This window comes from Phacochoerus africanus, chromosome 13 (assembly GCF_016906955.1).
Source record: "Phacochoerus africanus isolate WHEZ1 chromosome 13, ROS_Pafr_v1, whole genome shotgun sequence".
NCBI lineage: Eukaryota > Metazoa > Chordata > Mammalia > Artiodactyla > Suidae > Phacochoerus > Phacochoerus africanus.
The window spans coordinates 869260-891202 of NC_062556.1; the positions used below are offsets into that span (position 1 = coordinate 869260).

Genomic DNA, 21943 nt, shown 5'->3' on the forward strand with positions numbered 1-21943 from the left:
ACCTTCCTGCACAGTCCCGCTCAGTCTGAACTCCTGGTTAATGCAGCAGCCTCGGCGCAGAAATTGTTTGTTTAGCTGGCTTTCACGTGAGGGCAAGAGTCTGCGAGTCTTGCTCATTCTGTCCCGTGATGCATGAGGTACAAGATAGAATTCAAGGAATATTGGGATAAAATGCTTCAAAAACGCACTGACTCGTACAAGTGGCGTGATGTGTGAATTACAGCTCAATAAAGCAGTTTAAAAGTACTAGCAGATTAGTCGAAACATGTTGCCCCCCAACCCAAACGGGCTTCGCTCGATCCTCAGGCTGACACACTTACAGGATGTGCCACAAGGCACTGCCGCACGTGCACCAGGCCAGCAAACAGCTTGGATGGCAGGAGGCAGGAGCTGGAGCTGCTCAGGACCACGTTACCATCGACGATTTGATCCAGCTGAGCAAAAAGCTGCTGCTTCAGTTCTAGGTTTTCCGGAACACATTCCTGAAAAGGACACATCCTGCAGTTACTGCTGCGCTCAGGCCCCGAGCAGAGCGTCTCGTGTCTGAGTCACCGCCGAGAGGTCAGCCCGTCAGAAAACCACCAGCAGAATCGAAGAACAGAACCAGAAACTGCCGAAAAACACCACAAATCTTGATAACTCTGCCAGCAGAGGGCTGCACGTGTGGCCTTGTGTTTTCTAGTTTTGTGTCAGTCTGAACATTCTCAAAATAAAAAAGTCCTCCAGGTGTGTGGGGGTGGAGCCCACAGAAGGAACACGCAGCAGCCCTGCAGGCAGAGTGCTCTGAGCATCCGCGGTGGCCGTCACCCCTTACTGTCCGGATCAGCACATCAGCTTGTCCTCAGGGAACTTCAGGGACTGAACAAACGTGCTCCACCCCTAATGCCCGAAAGGCTTCAGGAGAATCCATTCCTAGTTGGAAATCCTTTTAAAAAGACGTTTGTTTCTGAAAATCTAAAACTACTTTAATAGGGGTAAGGGAGGCGGGTAGAGAAACAAATTTGGGTGAAATGCTGTAGACAACAGCGGCCCAGGAATTCCCATTACGATGGAGTTTCAACAGCCCAGCACCGGCCCGCAGGCGAGGCGAGTCCCTGGCAACACGCACTTCTGGCGGGCACTGCCCTGCTGTGGGTGGAATCGGGACAAGGGGGACACTCGCTGCCACCGCCCAAGGGTCACTCATGCCACCCAGGGGGCCTGTGAGCCTGGCAAACGGGGATAGTGGTTCTTACGCGGGTCTGAGAACAGAATCAAGGGCTGCTGGGTAAAGATGCACATTCTCAGGCCCAGACCTACGGAGTCAGCCTCTCTGGGGTCGGGTCCAGGGATCTGCCTTTTTGTCGGGCATTGTGGTGACTTCCGTTCCCTAAACTCTGAGACCCACTGTTCTGAGGCGTGATGCAGAGCGGGGGCCCGCGGGGGCAGAGCCCGGGGTGGGCCGCGGACGGCGCTGCTGGTTTGCTACCCGACCCGCCCTCAAGGGCTCCCACTCCGAGGGCAGGTCCCCGCCCCCTCCCCTGCCAGGCGCTGGCCGCGGTGGCCATCAGCGCTGAGGCGGTGGAAGCGGCACCAGCCCCGGCAGGTGACCATGTCAGAGTGCAGCGCAGACGCAGTGCCAGTGATTGTCTTAGTCACCCGCAAACTAAAATACCTGCAGGTTTAACGGTACCTGACATCGTGAAAGTAGCGGTGTGACTGCGGTGGCGTGTCTCTGCCATCGACAGCAGGATGCCACCAGTTTTGCTCTAAGCGTGGAGAGTCCGTGTTGCGTTTGTTTATACTTTTGTAAAATATCGTCAAACCATGTGAAATTTTCTTCAGAACAAAAGGTCACATAAGCCCCACATCTCAAAGACAGGGGGAAAAACGGAGTCATTTAAGAACTGTGAAGCCCATTGTGTCAAATCGCCTTATCAAAGGGAGAAAGCTACAGTAGCTGGCTGGTTGCATTGAGTAATTCCTGGATCGGTGAGGTCTGCAAGTTGGGCTGCGTTTAAATGGAGCCTTGTGGTACAGCCGGAGAGACCAGGAGGCAGATCCTGTTTAAGCTAATGAAAGAGCCCCGTGAATAGCCCTATTGTCAGCCTGCCCTGCAGCTCCTCCCCTGAAATTCTATGCCTTTCTTCAGATCGTCTGATTATCTGAGAGGCAAGAACACTTGAATCGGAGAAACCCAAACCCGCTGCAATTATGTAAGGGTTTTACTGGCGTATTTGCCTGAAGTTTTGTGTTGTTGTCGTTAGCCGTGACCCACTTGTGTGCCCTGTGCCGGGCCAGGGTGGCATGTCCGGCCTGGAGTGCATCTCCTTGCTCGGCTGAGAAAGGGGGTCTCCACACCCTTCCCCAGGACACGCATGACCTGCGTGGATCACAAAGCTGAGAGGTCGCTCTCCTCCCGAGGAGGGAAGCAGGGACCCTGCACCGCTCGCTCTGAACCTCAGTAGTACGGCTGGGAGAGGGAAAGCCTCCAGATGTGAGATGTTCTCGAAAGGTCCCCCACTGCTTAGCTTGGCTTCGCTTCAACTCTGACAGCGTTTTCGAAGTAATGGCTGTTACTCGTTGGTGGGTTTTTTGAGCTGGGCGAGCTCATAACCCCTGTGATAGTCTCCTGCACAACCACTAGCTCGGGTTCTGACGAGAGTCGTGGCAGGGAGGGCTAAGTGACTTTCCAGGCGACACAGCTGCCAACGGCACATCAGAAGGAGCTTACGTGCCAGCAGCAGCACTGGCTGCTTGAAAGGTGGGCTTGTGTTTAAACACCCCTTTTCCCCGTCTGTTCTTTTTTTGTCTTTTTTTTTGCCTTTTCTAGGGCCGCTCCTGAGGCATATGGAGGTTCCCAGGTTAGGGGTCCAATCGGAGCTGTAGCCGCCGGCCTACGCCAGAGCCACAGCAACTTGGGATCCGAGCTGTGTCTGCAGCCTACACCACAGCTCAGGGCAACGCCGGATCCTTAACCCACTGAGCAAGACCAGTGATCAAACCCGCAACCTCATGGTTCCTAATCGGATTTGTTAACCACCGCGCCATGATGGGAACTCCTCCAGTCCGTTCTTACAATTGGGAGTTTCCCCAGTGGCTCAGTGAGTTAAGGATCTGGCATTGTCACTGCTGTGGCTCGGGTTCAGTCCTGGGCTCTGGAACTTCCACATGCTGTGGGCCTGGCCAAAAGAGAAAAAAAAAATCACAAGACAATGGTGGTCTTATATATAGGTCTAACTTTTCATCCTCTCATTTATGTCTATTTTAAACAGTAAATCATTTCTATGTTTTGGTGTTTTCTTATGAGTAAAAGTTAACGGTGATAGCACCCGGCCCAGCAGGACGGTTTGGCAAAAGCAGTGTGGCCAGAAGGCAGGGTGCCGGGGGACAGCGCGCCTTTGGAGTTTACCCACCAGCTGTGCTACAGTGTGCATTTTCCAAAACAAATATTTTCACGGGGAAAATGACGTGTCATTGATGTTTTAAAAATCGGTTCAGGCATTTTAGATCGGTGTCCTGCTGCTAGAAAATCCAGATTTGCTGATGCGAAATAGCTGGACGGACTCTTCACTGTCTTCTCCATAAGTACAGAAAACCTCAACTAGAAGACTTCAGTACTTCATCTATTTTATTTTCTATGCAAAGAAGTTCTGTTGGCCAATTTTAGCAAGCAGGGCGTACCAAGGAAAGGAAATTAAAATCCTCTTGCAGCCCTGGCAGAGGGAAGCTCCTTCCCGGCGTGGAAAGGAACCTGATCAGTACTGTGAGTTCTGCCTCTCAGCACCCATCCAGTCTCTTGCTTCAGCCTGCTTAATTGTCACTACCAATTGCTTTTCACTGTTTCTTCTAAGAGCACAGTCTCCTTAAAACCCATCAACTCTGGAGTTCCCATTGCGGCCCAGTGGGTTAAAAGCCCAACGAGAATCCACGAAGATGCGGGTTTGATCCCTGGCCTCACTTAGTGGGTCAGGATCTGGTGTTGCCGCAAGGTGTGGTGTAAGTTGTAGACGTGGCTCAGATCCGGTGTTGCTGTGGCTGTGGTGTAGGCCAGCAGGTGCAGCTCAGATTTGACCTCTAGCCTGGGATCTTCCATATGTCTTTTTTTTTTTTTTTAAGGGCCACACCCATGGTATATGGAAGTTCCCAAGCTAGGGGCTGAATCGGAGCTGCGCTGCGGGCCTACACCACAGCCACAGCAACGCCAGATCTGAGCCGAGTTTGCAACCTACGTCGCAGCTCACGGCAACGCCAGATCCTTAACCGACTGAGCGAGGCCAGGGATCGAACCCATGTCCTCATGGATACTAGTTGGCTTCATTAACCTCTGAGCCACAAGGAGAACTCCCGGGAACTCCCATATGCCGCAGGCACAATCCTAAGAAAAAAAGAAAAGGAAAAAAATCTATCAAATCAATAGACTGTTATGACTAGACTTCTCAAGGGGTGGACATCAAAAAAAAAAAAAAAAAAAAGACCAACCGTGTTGCTCTCGAAGAAACGGTCTCCATTAAAAGAGGGTACACGTGTTCAATCCAACATCAGTAACCGCACTGTGCCTAACCAGAAGCTCATACTTTTCCTTAAAAATCAAACTGAAGGTTCTACTGCAGATCCTAAACAGAGTTTACAACACTCCGCTACAAATGAGACCCAGTCAAGGGAGACCTTTCCAGAGCAAGAGCTGCGCGGACGTGTCGCGGAAGACGACTTCCTGGGGACCGGTGTCGAGGCTGCAGGATCACCTCGTCTGCTGTAAGCAGCAGTCCTTTCTCAGGGAACCGCAGGGAACGGAGGGAGGCGGAGGCAGAGGCATCCGCTGCCTCCAGTGAAGCGTCTCTTCCCACCCTCGTTCCAGTGGTTCTTCTCTGCACCTTTTATGAAGTCATTTAATTCCAACTGAGTTAAAACACTTGACAAGAAGAATATTTAATTTAAAATATTTCTCTTGGAATTGCCGTCGTGGCTCAGCGGTTAGTGAACCCGCCTAGCATTAAGAGAAGAACTATATGTGTTTATATATATGTATGTATATTTTTTCTCTTAAGCCTGAAATTAGCGTGTAACTGCATAGCGTTTCTGAACAGCATGAGTATATGCTCACGGGGTCACACACGAACCTCTGGGTGTTATGATTGCACCTTCCTGTCCCACAAAACACTCAGAGAGCCCCCACGCCACGTGCCTCTTGCCAGGTGCCGTAGTAGAGACATGTCCCTAAATACGAGTCTTGCCCTCCCAGCCATGGTATGCTCGGGGACGGGAGTGGGCTGCCTGCTCCGGGGACCTGCAGGGCCAGGCCCCACACAGCCGAGGCACTCGCCCAGGCTCAGTTCTCCAGCAGTCCTGACAGTCTCCCGCATGGTCAGAAACGACAGCGGATGAATTCAGAAAGGTGGTTAATGTAAGTGTGTGTGTGCGTGTGCGTATTCATTGGCTGGTGTGTTAGTTTACTGAAAACTGAGCTGACATCAGTAGACGTTAACTCAACAGGCCTCATCGGATTTCCCGAATTGGCACCACAACTGTTAAAAAAGAAAGGACATGTGTATCACTCTGAAAACAAAGGTAGACAGGCACATGTACGCTCAGTTTTCTGCAAGCCAAAGAGAATGTGTGAGCGGATACACATTTCTTCCATGAACTGCTGGCGAGGCCTGGTCTGGGTCATGTGATGGACTAGGGGACCTCGGGGTCCTCCCCCCACAACTGGATCACTCCGTATAAAAGAAGTCGTCCTTCGAAATGAGTAGCTGGGCTCTCAGGCCTGTCAGGAAAACCACAGGCACACCAGTGGAGGAAGCTGAAAGCCACGGCGGCCAGCCCGCGACTGAGAGGGACCTGCTGCTGTTGGTGGGGAGAGCAGGCAAACGCCCTCGGGAGGCGCTGAGCGAGAGGCCCCACGACCCGGGGAGCTGCAGCCCAGACCCCTGCGATGCAGCGGAGACCCTCACACGGCTACACGTGCAGTGAACTTACACCGGAAGATAGCCACCTGCCGAGGGAGGAGAGAGGGAGACAGTCTGAATGACGGAGCGATAAACGCATCCGTGAATTCATATTCCTCAGCCGGAAGTTCGGCCAGGTCTGGGGTTCCAAGTCACACGGCACATGTGGTGTGGATGCTCGCAAGCCAAGAAGGTTACGCAGACGTGGCTCCAGGCTGGTGCTGACACCAGGACACACGGTCAGCGCTGGGGGGAGAGCTGCTGAAGAGGCCTCGCCGGCCCCAGGTTCGGGTTCCGGAAACTCACGCCCACAGACTGCAAACATGAGGCCCCCTGGACGGAACAAGACCAGAACCTCACGTAACTGAAAAATAGAGGAGTCTGGTAAAATGAGTCTGCTTAAATTATAAGCAAGGGGAGTTCCTGTCTTGGCGCAGTGGTTAACGAGTCCGACTAGGAACCATGAGGTTGCAGGTTCGATCCCTGGCCTCGCTTAGTGGGTTAAGGATTCCGCGTTGCTGTGAGCTGTGGTGTAGGTCACAGACGTGGCTTGGATCCCACGTTGCTGTGGCTCTGGCGTAGGCCAGCGGCGATGGCTCCGATTCGACCCTTAGCCTGGGAACCTCCATATGCCGCAGGAGTAGCCCAAGAAATGGCAAAAAGACAAAAAAAAAAAAAAAAAAAGCAAGGAACCAAACCCAGAAGGACCAGGACGATTTGGAAAAGCACCAACTAGAATATCTAGAAATTGGAATTAAAACTAAAGTTACTGAATAAGTGAAGCAATAGGATAAATACAGCTGAAGAGAAAGTTAAGACAGAGCCAAGGAAAGGACCCAGCATGCCGTAGAGAAAGGCAAAAACTGACAGGTCCCGAAGGAGAATCAGACAAACCCCCCAGGATATGACGCTTCAGCACCCTCTCTCAGTTATTATAAGAAAGCATTAAAAAATTCAGGAAACACACGGACGAAATCAACACCGCCGTTAACAAGCTTGATCTACCGGATAGAGAGATCCTTGCATCCAGCTGCTGGAAATCTGCATCCTTTCCAAACAGATGGCGTGTGTATTAACACTGCCAGCGTCTACATCACGGCGGGGTTTCAGTGACCCAGAGGACTCACGCTCCACGAGCCATTTTCTCTAACTACAATGCACTTAGGGCAGAAATCACACCCCAGAAATTACTTAATACCCTTGGAAAATTGAACATTAACTTCCGCCTAGTTCATGGTCAAAATGAAATACTGGAGTTCCCATCATGGCTCAGTGGTACCGAACCTGACTAGTGTCCATGAGGACGAGGGTACAATCCCTGCCGTTGCTCAGTGGGTTAAGGATCTGGCATTGCGTTGAACTGTGGTGTAGGTTGCAGATGCAGCTCAGATCCAGCGTTGCTGTGGCTGTGGTTAGGCCGGCAGCTGAAGCTCAGATTCGACCCCTAGTCTGGGAACTTACATATAGTACAGATGCGGCCTTAGAGAAAAAAAAGAAAAAGTTATGCTAAAGAAACATTGGTGGAGTTCCTGTCATGGCGCAGTGGTTAAGGAATCCGACTAGGAACCATGAGGTTGCGGGTTCGATCCCTGGCCTTGCTCAGTGGGTTGAGGATCCAGTGTTGCCGTGAGCTGTGGTGTAGGTCAGAGACATGGCTCGGATCCCGTGTTGCTGTGGCTCTGGCATAGGCTGGTGGCTACAGCTCCGATTCGACCCCTAGCCTGGGAACCTCCACATGCTGCGGGAGCGGCCCTAGAAAAGGCAAGAAAAAAAAAGACAAAAAAAAAAAAGAAACATTGGTACCGGAAAATAGAATTCAAAGGTGAAAGCTGTCTGAGAGCAGGAATTTTTTTTAATATATAATGTTTTTTTTTTCATTATAGCTGGTTTAAGGAATTTTTATTTTTGATTATTGCTGTATCTCCAACTCCAGGGACAGCATCTGACACAGAGAAGGCAGTCAGTAGACATTTGTTGAATCAGTGAATGAACTAGGGAGTGACATTCTGTGATGCAGCAGTCACTTAATACAGCCTCAGTGGCTACGTCTGAACTGCCCTCTATCGTATTACTTTAGAGAAATAGCTAAAGTGGGCTGAAGAACAAACACAAGGCATTTCCCGGTTCCAGGCAGCCTGTGGGGCAATCTTAGCCATTCCTGGACCTATGTGTTCAAAACAGACTGCCGCCTTCCAGGGACTAAAATTCTGTGCTCTCGCTATGCATTTCCCTGACCTAAACTGATGCCTCATTAAAGTCCGGGTGTTTGTCTGAGGGTGAACAGACCTCTCAGCTGCTCTGCTGGCCCACAAGCAGGACCCCCGTTACCATTGCGAATGGAACGGATGCTCCTTCCATTCATTCGGCTGCTGGCCAGGCTCCTAATAGTTCTCCACTGTAGGTACAACTTCCAGTGCTGTTCAGGAGAAGACAATTCCTTCGCCTGCATCCAAGGCGATGACTCCCACCTAATTTACAGTATAAAGCACATGCTGGAGTTCACGTCCTGGCTCAGTGGTATGAATCTGACCAGGGACCATGAGGTTGAGGGTTCGGTCCCTGGCCTTGCTCAGTGGGTCAAGGATCCGGTGTTGCCGTGAGCTGTGGTGTAGGTCGCAGATGAGGCTCAGATCCCGCGTTGCTGTGGCTCTGGCGTAGGCCGGCGGCTGCAGCTCCGATTGGACCCTTGACCTGGGAACTTCCACATGCTGAGGAAGTGGCCCTAGAAAAGACAAAAAGACAAAAAAACAAAACACAAAGCACATCCCGCCAAAGCCTCTCTCAGCTTAAGTGTTTGTGTCCTGGCCTAGAGATACTCTGCAATCCAGAAGTGGATCCACCGAGGTGGCCTTGGGAAGATACAGGCTTTTGACTGACAGCACTCAGAACCTAGACACAGCTCTGTGGAGAAGCTAGTCTATGCCAGGAACTTTGCCAGGAAACGGACCAGGAAGACCGAGTCCCGGCTTTTCAAGAAGCACCAGTACTGCTGGGGAGGACAGACCCAGACGCACGTAGCTCTAAGAGCGCGGGCACCGTGCGGTGACAGCAGCGGGCAGCAGCTCGCCAGCAGGCCACGCCCATCCCCACACCCTGGGCACCAGCAGACGCTCCCAGCAGGGTCTGGTCTGAGTCCGAATACTGCTGCATCCAGAAGGGCTCCTGAGTGGAACGACTGGGAGGAAAAGCCACGCATGCTAACAGAAGGAACATCAGAACATTCTGTGGCCTCCCAAAGGTCCTACTTACCACCCCTTCCCAGGGCCAGCGCTGTGCACCCCGGAGGTTATACAGCCACCCTGCCGAGAGTGTTGCCCTTTGGCCACGGCGAGAACTAGGTTGTTGGGACAAGGCCTCCTGCTGAGAACAACGCAAAAAACACCCTGAAAATATATTCTTTCAAGCATCAATTTGAAGTTATTGGAGAGCAGCCAAAGCAGTGAGGAAAAGCAGGGCCGATAGGTCAGAGGGGAACCAGACCCAAGCCTAACGCTGGACTCCCTCTCCCCCTCAAGGCAGCTGCTTTTTCAGGAGCTCAGACAGCGTGGTTGGAGGGCCGAGCCGAGCTTTTGGGAGACTCGGCCGTGAGGAGAATCAGCACTTCAGGCCGGGAACTGCCCGGGCTGGCAGTTCAGACCCCTCCGGGGCTCTTCCCTGGGCGGAAGGGTGACCACTCTTCACAGGCCTCCCCCCATCTCAGGCCACGGTTACACTAGACGCCCCCGCCTGGCCTCCCTCCAGGGAAGCTCGGGAGGAAGAGGACCCCAACCAGAGCCTCAGCTTTTCACGACAGTGTCTCGCGCTCAGAGGAAACGAAATGAGGACCGGATCAACGAAAATTCTCTGCCAGTCCTAAAGCCCTCGTCTGAGAGAGGAAAAGCTCCCTCCCCACTGAAGATTTTGAAGGGTTTCTCCAACACCAACTCGTCCCAAAATAAAGGCTCTAGTCAGGGCAAAGCTCATCTGGCAGAGCAGGTGATGAGACTGCGTACCCACCAAAGCCTTGCATTTACTCAGAGCCTCTGGATTAACAAACTTGCTGTCCTTCCTGATTTAAAAAATCTTCTAAAGCCCTGAGTCACCACGTTAAATTCAAAGATGAGTTCTATTTTAAGAACAGAGCGCTCAGGCTGAGGATGAGCTGTTCCCAGCTTTTGTCACCCGGCTAGTCATCAGTTGACTCGCTGGCCCGGCCAGCTTCTCCTTTCCTTCCTCAACCAACAAGACCCCTCTTCATGTGCATCAAGGATGTGAGGACAGTGAGAGCCCCAAGCAGGAGGCCTTGTCCTCACCTCGCCCAGCAGCACGTGCCATGCAGACCAGCTCCCCAGGTGTACCCCGTGCTTTGGCAGTGTGGCCCAGCTGGGTGTGTCTCACCACTGCCTTAACGTCTTGGCGAGAGACGTCTAAAACCAGCTCCAAGACAGGACTAAGGAGCTGGCTAATGATGTTCGCACATCTGCCCACTGTTTAATCCAGCAACAGTGTCGGGAAAACTCCTTGGTACTCCTGTGACATTAAAACTTTCAGCATTGTAATATTGCAGAGTTTCTGTTGCGGCTCAGCAGGTTAAGGATCCAACTAGCACCTGTGAGGGTGCAGATTCGATCCCTGGCCTCGCTCAGTGGGTTAAGGATCTGGTGTTGCCACAAGCTGCCGTGTAGGTTGCAGCTGCAGCTCCAATTCTACCCCTGGCCCAGGAACTTCCATCTGCCACAGATTTGGCTGTAAAAGGAAAAAATACATATATATATATACATATATTGCTTAGCAAGTGCTAAAAAGAAAGAGGTTTTTGTCTTGTGAAAAGACCATCTTATAATTTAGTTCTTAAATTTTCAGCAGTCCTTTCAGTTAATCTGCCCATATGCCGAAAAGATTTAATCTCCAGCTGAATTCTTCTGTTCCTCTTACAACAGCTTCTGGGGCTGAGCACAGATTTACGGTATCTGTCCCAGTGCGCAAGAGCCGACAGATAATCCGACAAGGACGCAGTGGGGCGCACGGATTTTCCAGTGCTTAGGGCCACTCCCAGACGTCGGAAGTTCACATGTCAGCAAGGAAAACCTAAGGGAAACAGCCAGGATCAGCTGCAGTTGGACGTCCTGACTCCCTCTGCGAGTGATACACATAAGACGGTAATTCACTGAAGTGACTGGAGACAAAGGCACAAACAACTGCCCTGAAATAAGCCCACTGTAGTTGGGGGACGGGAACTGAAATAAACCTCTGGCCCTGGGGGAGGCACAGGAATGGATGCTGGGCCCCCTCCCGTGGGAGAGCCAGGAGCCCTGAGCAGGTCCCACCCCCAAGCCCCAGGGACACGGCGCCTGCCGAAGACGCAGGCTTGGCCGGAACCCCAAGGAAGGCCCCTTCCCCAGACCCGCACGTATGAAGTAGCAGGTAACAGAAGAATCCTCCTGGGAAGAGACGGAGCAGGAGCAGGGAAGGAGATCCTCCCTGAGGGCCGTGCAAAGGGAAGCCTGAAAGCCCAGGGTGGAGAACGTATTGAGAGGGGAAAACCTCTCTGGCCCGCGGTCCTCCTCTCAGCGACATCAAAGGGCTCTGCTGAAGGAACCCGAAACCTGCGTGCCCCAAGCTCGATGACAGCACTCCGCAAACCTTTAAAGCTTGCCTACCTCCTAACTAGATTAACGCAAATCCCCACAGGACAAACCTCCAGAAGCAGAGGCGTGCCAAGTCCAGGCACAAAGCCCCTGTCCTACTGGAGATGTCGGTCTTTCGAAAAGAGAAAGAAAAGTGAGCACATGGAAAAGCTCCCCCCCAGAGACAAAGGGATCATCAGAACCAGATTCAGAGGGTGGTACCGCCCGACACTGCACCTAAGAGAATCATGATTGGGATTTCCCTTTGTGGCTCAGCAGTTAGTGAACCCGATCCGGATCCCTGAGGATGCAGGTTCGATACCTGGCCTTGCTCAGTGGCTTAAGGATCCGGCGTTGCCGGGGAGTGGTGGTGTAGGTTGCAGACATGGCTCAGATCCCATGTTGTGGTGTAGGCCAGCAGCTGTAGCTCCGATTAGACCCCCTAGCCTGGGAACTTATACATGCCACGAGTGCAGCCCTAAAAAGCAAGGGGAAAAAAAAAGACCCCCAAACAAAAAAAACCTGGAGTTCCTGTCATGGTGCTGTGGAAACAAATCCAACTAGGAACTGTGAGGTTTTGGGTTCGATCCCTGGCCTTATTCAGTGGGTTAAGGATCTGGCGTTGCTGTGAGCCATGGTGTAGGTCACAGAGGCGGCTCAGATCTAGCGTTGCTGTGGCTGTGGTGTAGGCGAGAGGCTTCAGCTCCGATTAGACCCCTAGCCTGGGAACCTCCATATGTGGCTGGTGTGGCCCTCAAAACACAAAAGACAAAACAACAAAAAAACCATGATTAGTATCTTAAAGGCTCTAAAGAAAAATGTGGACAACATCATATGGTAATTTCAGCAGAGAAACAAAGTGTCAGAGCGTGTCAGAGAGGATGCTCAAAGGGAAAAACAAGGAGCAAAGATGAGGAATCCTCTGACCGAGTCATCAGTACACTCACAGTGGGGAAAGAATTCGTGAACGTACAGATTACTCTGTGGAAACTGTCCGCAGTGAAAAAGAGCAAAAAAGAGTGAGAAGAACAGGTAGGGCATCCACGATCTGTAGGAGAAATATCCAATGGTCTAACCTATGTGATTGAAATCCCAAAATTTCTACAGACAGGGAATGGGGCAGAGGGGAGATTTCAAAGAAACAATGCCTGAGAATATTCCCAAACCAACGAAAGTCACCAAATCACATAGGCAGGAAGCTCAGAAAATCCAATGCAGGATAAAAACCCCCTCTTTACCCCAGACCCACACACGAGGTATATTATATTCACATTACTGAATGTGGAAGACAAGAGAAATATCAAAGGCAGTCAGAGAAAAGAGTTTCAATAGACATAAGAACAAAAGGATGGCAAGATTTTTTTTTAGAAATCATAGAAGATGGAAAGTAGCTAATAAAACAGATTCAAAAACAACAGGAAAAAAAATCAATAAAACCAAGAGCTGGTTCTTTGAAAAGGTAAACAAAATTGACAAACCTATGGCCAGACCAAGAAGAGGAGAGGAAAAACTCAAACAAAATAAATGAAAAAGGAGAAATCACAACGGATACTGCGGAAATACAAAAAAACGTAAGAGAATACTATGAACAATTATATGCCAACAAATTTGAAACCTAGAAGAAATGGACCCCTTTCTAGAGACTTACAGCCTGCCAAAACTGAATCAAGAAGAAACATCAACTGAACAGACCAATCACTAGAAATGAAATTGCACATGTCATAAAAACACTCCCTACAAACAAAAGTCCAGCCGCAGATGGCTTCACAGGCGAATTCTGCCAGACACACAAAGAGGAACTTATCCCCATCCTCCTCAAACTTTTCCAAAAGGTTGAAGAAGAAGGACACTCCCAAAGACATTCTGTGAAGGCACCATCACCCTAATACCAAGACCAGACAAAGATACCACCCAAAAAAAGAAAACTATAGGCCAATATCTTTGATGAAGATAGATGCAAAAATTCTCAACAAAATTTTAGACAACTGAATCCAGCAACATATTAAAAAACCACATTAACAAAAGAAAAGTCAAAAACCACATGATCATCTCAATAGATGCACAAAAAGCATCTGACAAAGTCCAACATCCATTCATGATAAAAAACGCTTATCAAAGTGGGTATAGAGGGAACATACCTTAACATAATCAAAGCCATTTATGACAGACCCACAGCAAATATATTACTCAATGGAGACAAGCTGAAAGTCTTCCCACTAAAATCTGGAACAAGACAAGAATGCCCACTCTCACCACTTTTACTCAACACAATATTGGAAGTCCTAGCCATGGCAGTCAGACAAACAGAAGAAATAAAAGGCATCCACATTGGAAGAGAAGAGGTGAAAGCGTCAGTGTATGCAGGTGACATGATACTATATATAGAAAACCCTAGGGACTCCACACAAAAACTACTCGAACTGATCAATGAATTAAGTAAAGTAGCAGGATTAACATTCAGAGATTGGCCTCATTTTTGTAAACTAACAATGAACTACTAGGAAAGGAATACAAAAACACAATACCTTTTAAAATCACACCCCAAAAAATTAACTGCCTGGGAATAAACCTGACTGAAGAGGTGAAAGACTTATGTGCTGAGAACTATAAAACATTAACCAAGGAAATTAGAGAGGATTCAAAGAAACGGAAAGATTTTCCATGTTCATGGGTGGGAAAAATTAATATTGTAATAATGGCCATAGTACCCAAAGCAATCTACAGATTCAATGCAATGCCTGTCAAATACTTAGGACATTTTTCACAGAACTAGAACAAACAATCCAAACATTTATATGGAACCACAAAAGACCCAGAATTGCCGAAGCAGTCCTGAGGAACAAACACCAAGCGGGAGGCATAACTCTCCCGGACTTCAGGCACTATTACAAAGCCACAGTCATCAAGACAGTGTGGTACTGGTGCCAAAGACAGACAGACCAATGGAACAGAACAGAGAACCCAGAAATAAACCCAGACACCTCTGGTCAGTTAACCTTCGACAAAGGAGGCAAGAGTATAAAATGGGAAAAAGAGAGTCTCTTCAGCAAGTGGTGCTGGGAAAACTGGACGCTGCACGTAAACCAGTGAAACTGGAACACGCCCTCACACCAGGCACAGAAATAAACTCGAAATGGCTGAAAGACTTAAACATAAGATAGGACACCATCAAACTCCTAGAAGAGAACACAGGCAGAACATTCTCTGACATCAACCATGCAAATGTTTTCTCAGGTCAGTCTCCCACGGCAACAGAAATAAAAACAGAAATAAACCATTAAAAAACCCCAAAAGACAACTTTACAGAATGGGAGAAAATCGTTGCAAAGTATACAAATGACAAGGGCTTAATCTCTAAAATATACAAACAATTACACAACTCAACAGGAAAATAAATAAATAAAAATTTTTTAAAAATTGAAAAAAGGGCAAAAAACCTGAATGGACACTTCTTCAAAGAAGATATACAGATGGCCAACATGCCCATGAAAAAGTGCTCAACATCACTGATTATCAGAGAAATGCAAATCAGAACTTCTGTGAGATACCACCTCACACCAGTCAGAATGGCCATCATTAATAAGTCCACGAATAACAAAGGCTGGGGCGGGGGGTGGGGGGGAGAAAAGGGAGCCTTCCTTCCTCCATTGTTGGTGGGAATGTAAATTGGTACAACCGCTATGGAGAACAGTATGGAGGTATCTTCGAAAACCATACATAGAACTACTATATGACCCAGGAGTCCCACTCCTGGGCATCTATCTGGACAAATTTTTCCTTGAAAAAACACATGCACCCGCATGTTCATTGCAGCACTATTCGCAGTAGCCAAGACATGGAAGCAACCTAAATGTCCATTGACAGATGATTGGATTAGGAAGATGCAGTACATATACACAATGGAATACTACTCAGCCAGAAAAAGAACAAAATAATGCCATTTGCAGCAAAAGGATGGAACTAGAGACTCTGATACTAAGTGAAATAAGTTAGAAAGAGAAAGACAAATACCATATGATATCACTTATATCTGGAATCTAATATATGGCACAAAGAAACCTTTCCACAAAAAAGAAACTCATGGACTTACAGAACAGACTTGTGGATGCCAAGGGGGAGGGGAGGGAGTGGGATGGACTGGAAATTTGGGCTTAATAGATGTAAACTACTGCATTTGGAATGGATAAGCAATGAGATCCTGCTGTATAGCACTGGAAAATAATTCTAGTCACTTATGATGGAACATGATGGAGGATAATATAAGAAAAAGAATGTATGTATGTATGTGTGACTGGGTCACTTTGCTGTACAGTAGAAAATTGACAGAACACTTGTAAACCAAGTATAACGGAAAAAATAAAAATCTTTTTAAAAAATGAAATTGAGTGACATTAAGTGCTAAAAGAAAAAAACCTGTCAACTCAGAGTTCTGTACCCAGTAAAAAAATCTTTAAAAAATGAAGAAACCGGAGTTCACATCATGGTGCAGTGGCTAACGGATCCGACTGGGAACCATGAGGTTGCAGGTTCGGTCCCTGGCCTTGCTCAGTGGGTTGGGGATCCGGTGTTGCCGTGAGCTGTGGTGTAGGTCGCAGACGCGGCTCGGATCCCAGGTTGCTGTGGCCGTGGTGTAGGCCAGCGGCTGTAGCTCCGATTAGACCCCCAGCCTGGGAACCTCCATGTGCCGCAGGAGCAGCCCTAGAAATGGCAAAAAGATAAAAAAAAAAAAAAAAAAGAAGAAGAAGAAGAAGAAACCAAACCTTTTCTTAAAAAAACACTAACTTGGGGAATTCATTCCCAGCCAACCTAATTACTCTATGAACAGGAATAAATTTTAAAGGAAAGTCTAGAGGCAAAAGGAAAAAACTATCCAGACAGAAAACTGAACCTAAATAAAGAAATGAAGAATACTGGAAATGGATAAATGTTTCCAGAACTGTTTTGTTTTTAGCTGCTCAAAAATATAAGTGGCCGTCCAAAGCAGAAACGGTAACAATGCATCGTAACGAGTTACAGTAACTTTCAAGGACTAAGCCAGCCTTGCACGCCTGTGATAAATCCCACTTGGTCCTGGTGTGTATCTTTTTTTTTTTTTTTGACTTGTTAATATTCTGTTAAGGATTTTTACATCTGCGTTGAGGGGCGTAAATCTTAGCCCTCCTCCTCCTCCTCCTCCTCCCTAAGATGTGTTTTTGTCACAAAGACTGAATCTAGAACTCCAACACCACGTCACCGCTGAAACAGCAGTGTTAGATGCGTATCCACCAGCCCTGGAGAAACCTCCTCTTTGAAGGAAGTAGAACAACAGTGAGAAGAAAACATGCATGAAGATTCTCCAAAGGAGCTGTGACGGCAGAGAGTCAGAATCAGTGCTTAGGCCAGACTGTCACCAGAGTTCACCTGTGACCACAGTGTGATTAAGAAAATCTGAGCAAAGATTTCATATCAGAAAGAAAATTAAATTGAAATCAGAAACAAAAATTCCACCTTCTCCCTTGCTTGGTTAACGTGAACGGTCAGAAGGGCTGGCCAGTTCCAAGTGTCCATCCTGGGGCCGAGTGCCACCTTTTCCCTGTGGAAGGGGTGTCGGTTCTCTGCTGCCCTAAGCGTCCCTCTTGATGTCACCAGCCAGGCCCTGCAAGATTTGTCCCATTCCTGCTCTAAGTGAACGGAACCAATGAGCTGAATCAGCATAGGATCTGTTAGCTGCTGGTTCTGAAGACAGTTCAAATTAATCTGTAGGGTTTACCATATTCCTCAGAGGCTTAATGAAAAGGCGGAGATTCTCATCACGCACACACAAGTTCTGTTTCCTCAGGAGAGCATCTGTACCTCGCAGCCCACCCCCCACCTCCTCCAGCCCAGCCCAGCCCCCCACACTCGTAACACTCATCGCTGCCCACCCTGAGTAGAGATTTGTGCTCACCCCGGCTCGCGTCCCTTCACCTCCCAATTTCCCTCCCGGGACTTAGTGCTCTGAATGTTCTGAGTTCGTGAGAATAACTGATGTGGAAATGAGTTCCCACGAAACGCAGCGTTCGCCCAATCCCAGGCTGACGATGGCAGATCCATCACTGGAGCCTATGGCACCACCCAAACCAGGAGTCTCACATCCACTGTTGGCACAGAAACCCAGTGTGATACAAGGGGGTAAATCCTGACCTACTGCTTCTGTACATACAGCCCCGGTCAGTGGGGTCCTTGGTCTGTAAATGGGGAGCCCCCCCGCAAGACGGACTGAAGGATGAGCCCACTTTGCCGGGTGCTGCTCGGGTGCTGACAGAGGAGCTCGTGTAATTCGGAGGTGCACTTGGCTGTCATGACAGCTGGACGGCTACAGGGTCTGTCATCACCGCCTCTGAAGCCAGACTCCCTCAACCTCATGGACACTGAGTCTCAAGGTCTTTGCAATGCTACAGAACATTTTGATTTATTCATTGACTAACTAGAGGAAGACACTCAAAACGCCAGATAGGTTGAGGGTTGGATAATACTGCGTGTCCTCTATTGAGTCTGCACATGTTTTCCTGTAATGTTTCTTTTTTCTTTTTCTTTCTTTCTTTCTTTCTTTTTTTTTTGAGCCCCACCCATGGCACATGGAAGTTCCCCGGCTAGGGGTCGAATCGGAGCTGCAGCTGCCGGCCTCCACCACGGCTCATGGCAACACTGGATCCTTAGCCTACTGATGGATGGCTACTAGTCAGGTTTGTTACCGTTAAGCCTTAATGTTTCTGATGTTAGAAGGTGTCTTACAATCAGCAGCGTCTTCATTAACACATCTTATAGCACATTCATGGGTAATTCACTCAAATATATGCCCAGAGGTTTGAAAGCAAATGCGCTTTCAGGACCACACTGCCCTGCTCCGGGCAGAGGCTTGATCCAGGGTGCAAAGGTCAGGAGCACGAGGGCTTGCTTCCCTGTAAACAGTAACCGAAAGGGCAGGCCCTGCCCTGGGGAACGCGGGGACCAGGATGGAGGGACGGGCCCAGTTCAGGGTGAGGGGGCTGTGCACTCTAGGCCAGCCGTCCAGCAGAAACGCTGCGTGAGTTGCTTTCCCGTACGCACCTTAAGAGACACAGGCAGCTTTGGCTTTGCTGTTGTATTTGCTTTAACTCCGTATATACCCAAACGCCACTTCAGCACATAATCGGTACTAAAAATTGCTGATACGATTTACATTCTTTTCTTTTTTCCTTAGTAAGTCCTTGAAACCCAGTGGGGATTGTGCATTTGTGTCAGGTTTTTTGGTTTGTTTGTGTGTTTGTCTTTAGGGCCACACCTGCGGCATATGGAAGTTCCCAGGCTAGAGGTCAAGTCACAGTTGTAGCTGCTGGCCTACACCACAGCTCACAGCAATGCTGAATCCTTAACCCAGTGAGCGAGGCCAGAGATTGAACCCATGTCCTGATGGCTGTTAGTCAGGTTCATTACCACTGTGCCACAGTGGGAACTCCTTGTGTCAGTTTTTAAATTTTTGTTGTTGTTGTTGTCTTTTCAGGGCCGCATCCGTGGCATATGGAGGTTCCCAGGCCAGGGGTCCAATCGGAGCTGCAGCCACTGGCCCATACCACAGCCACAGCCATGCGGGACCCTCAACCCAGTGAGTGAGCCCAGGGATCCAACCCTGCGTCCTCATGGATGCTGGTCGGGTTCATTTACTGCTGAGCCACGGTGGCAACTCCATCCTCAGGTCAGTTTTGACCAGCACATGCCAGGCGCTCCAGGGCCACACGGGGCCTGTGGAGACCACACGGGGCGGGCAGCTCTGGACCCGGGGAGCACCTCTTCACAGAGTAGCCACGAGCGCCCATCCTGCCGGCAGTTACAACCCCAGTCACAGTGCAAATCTCGCAAAAGCCCCTTTTAAAAATGTCTTCAGGGAACTCCTGCCATGGTGTAGCAGGTTCAGGATCAGGCTCTGCCTGTGTGGTGCGGGTTCAATCCCCAACCCAGTGCAGTGGACTAAGGATCTGGTGTTGCTACAGCTGTGGCATAGGTCGAAGCTGCGGCTGTGATTCCGTCCCTGGCCTGGGAACTTCCATATGCCACAGGTGCAGGCAAAAAAAAAAGGTGTTCAATCTTGCTCTTTAAAAAAACTATTAAAGAAACAGACACCGTGGGAGTTTGCATTGTGGCTCGGTGGAAACGAACCCAACCCATATCTACGAAGATGCAGGTTCGATCCCTGGTCTCGCTCATTGGGTTAAGGATCTGGCATTGCCATGAGCTGTGGTGTAGGTGGCAGATGAGGTCAGACCTGGCGTTACTGTGGCTGTGCTGTAGGCTGCAGGCGTGGCTCGGATGCTCTGTGGCTGTGGCTGGCAGCTAAAGCACTGATTTGACTGGAGCCAGCCTGGGAACTTCCACATGCCTCACCTGTGGCCCTAAAAAGCAAAAAAGAAACAGACACTGCGCAAAATGGGAAGTAGAAAGTAAGGCTCCACCTGCCTCTCCCCGCCTAACGGTTGCCGCTGTTGCAGCACAAGGTTTTCCCAGCTTAGAGAAGCGTACACGGAGGACCTTGATGTTTTTGTCTTGACAGAAGCGGGTCCTGCTTCACGTATCTTTGGCCGTTCTCTGCGAACGTCTCCCAAGCCCCCCAGGGGACCTGTCCGCCCCTCCGCTGCTCTGTCCTCACGCCGGCCGGTTTCCGTCAGGGCTCCCATCGCTGTGGGGACGGCTCTGCACAGCAGCGTGAGACCCGCGGGAGCCGACGGATGAGGCTGGAGTGGGTTATGCCTCACTGCCGGTGGCCAGACCAGCCTTCCCGAAGGTGCTTAATTAAAGGGCTGACGGAGCCACCCCAAGGCACGGGCGAGAAGGCCCTCGCAGCATCCGCGCCACCTGCTCGTCTTTGCGCAGCTTTCAGGCGCGTGTTTCGTGTGGAAGAGTTCGGGGGTGAGATGATCCACTGAAGGGGGCACAGGGGTGCCTTGAGGCGAGGCCTCCATGCCTCCCAGGGCGGCCACACCCGCCTCCGACGCGTGCTCCTGATCCTGGCCGTGGACACGTCGGCCGTCGCTCGCCTGCCCACCGCCCACTGGTTTCCCTCTGTGAGCTGCCCGTTTCCTGCTGGGCTCACTGCCCTTCCGCACCGGGTTCTCCGCCTTTCGTGAGCTTTGGGCATCGCACATGATTTCCCACCTGCGAGTTTGTTCGCGGCACCTCTTGCACCGCAGAGGTTTAATTTTTAGAAACCAGTATCTGTTCCTTCCCTGTCGCTTCGTCACGCCTCCTGCTCCGTCCATGTCGCAGGACCTTTGCCGTTTGCTAGGCCCTGGCTTATCACCGCCTGCTCGTGCTTACTCCTGGGGTCCGTTTTTATAAATGGCACGTCCTACACTCTGTTAATCCTTATGAGGGAGGTGGCAGTTCAGATGCCAGTCTTGCTCGAGACAGCAGGCAGGGGTACCAGCCAGCACGGGCATCACACACAGCGAGCGGGCAGCGTCCTGCCCTCGAGCAGCTCCTAAGCCGGTGGAGACGCGTCCAGATCATCAGCCCCAGCAGGAGCTCGCGTGTGGACGGGCCGGGCCGACTCCGCTGGAGGGAGGGAAGCGAGCCTCTGGGAAGGCCTCCCACGCACTGTCCGGGGCCCGCACCGGAGCAAGACCGTCCCCGCTCCAGGAATGTTCTCGGCCCTTCCAAGAGCTCAGGGTGGGTGGGAGAGAAGCAGGGAATAGCGGCTGGGGACCGCGGAGCTCCGCTCACAGCCGGTCAGCCCAGGGAGTGACCGAAGGGTCAGAGACACAGGGTGCTGCTCAGGACGGCCAGGCACAGGGCACCTGACGCAGCAGCAGAGAGAACAAGACGAGCTGGGCACTGTGCTGAACGTGGGGCCGGCCTCAGAGCCCAGGAGTCGGGTGCGAGGGTGCGTTGCGGAGGCTCCCGGGCATCTGGCCTGGAGCCCAGGGAAAGTCTGCAGAGGCGCAGTGCAGACGATGACCTGTGAGTACGTGGGTGTGTAGACACCGCTCAGCACTCACACAGCGAGATAAACGGTGAGGTCTGCTGCCTGGAACGGCCACAGACTAAACCGTGACAGGTCTGAGCACCGCCCTGGGGAGGCTTCTGGAATCTGGCTGGGTCTCCTGGGAGAGAGGTTCCCATTGACCTGCCAGTGGGAATATTTTCTTGGCAGCTCCACAAGCTGGATGCCATCCCATACCCACACAAGCCATTTTGCAGCCCACATTTAAAATAATAACTTGGTGGTGCTTTCCCCCTGGGCCATGTTTTCAGGGAGAGATCACCAGTTTCGCCCCCTGCGCTGTGCGTCGGCTGTGCTACCCTCTGAGCCTTAGGCTCTCGCCCCAGGCTGCTCAGCTCCCCAGTCCTGGTCGCCGTCCGGAGGGGCCCCCATGTTTCCTCCTTCCTAAAGCAGCAGACGCATGTGCGGGGAATGTC

At 50.4% G+C, this 21943-nt stretch overlaps 1 protein-coding gene across 1 annotated transcript in view; it reads right to left on the minus strand.

Moving 5' to 3' along the window:
• CRYL1 (crystallin lambda 1) overlaps positions 1 to 21943 on the minus strand; it is an 82278-nt gene that overhangs the window by 25032 nt on the left and 35303 nt on the right. The window contains exon 4 of the mRNA XM_047755706.1: positions 321 to 482. Coding sequence (XP_047611662.1) covers positions 321 to 482 — 162 coding nt within the window. The remainder of the gene's footprint in view (positions 1 to 320; positions 483 to 21943) is intronic.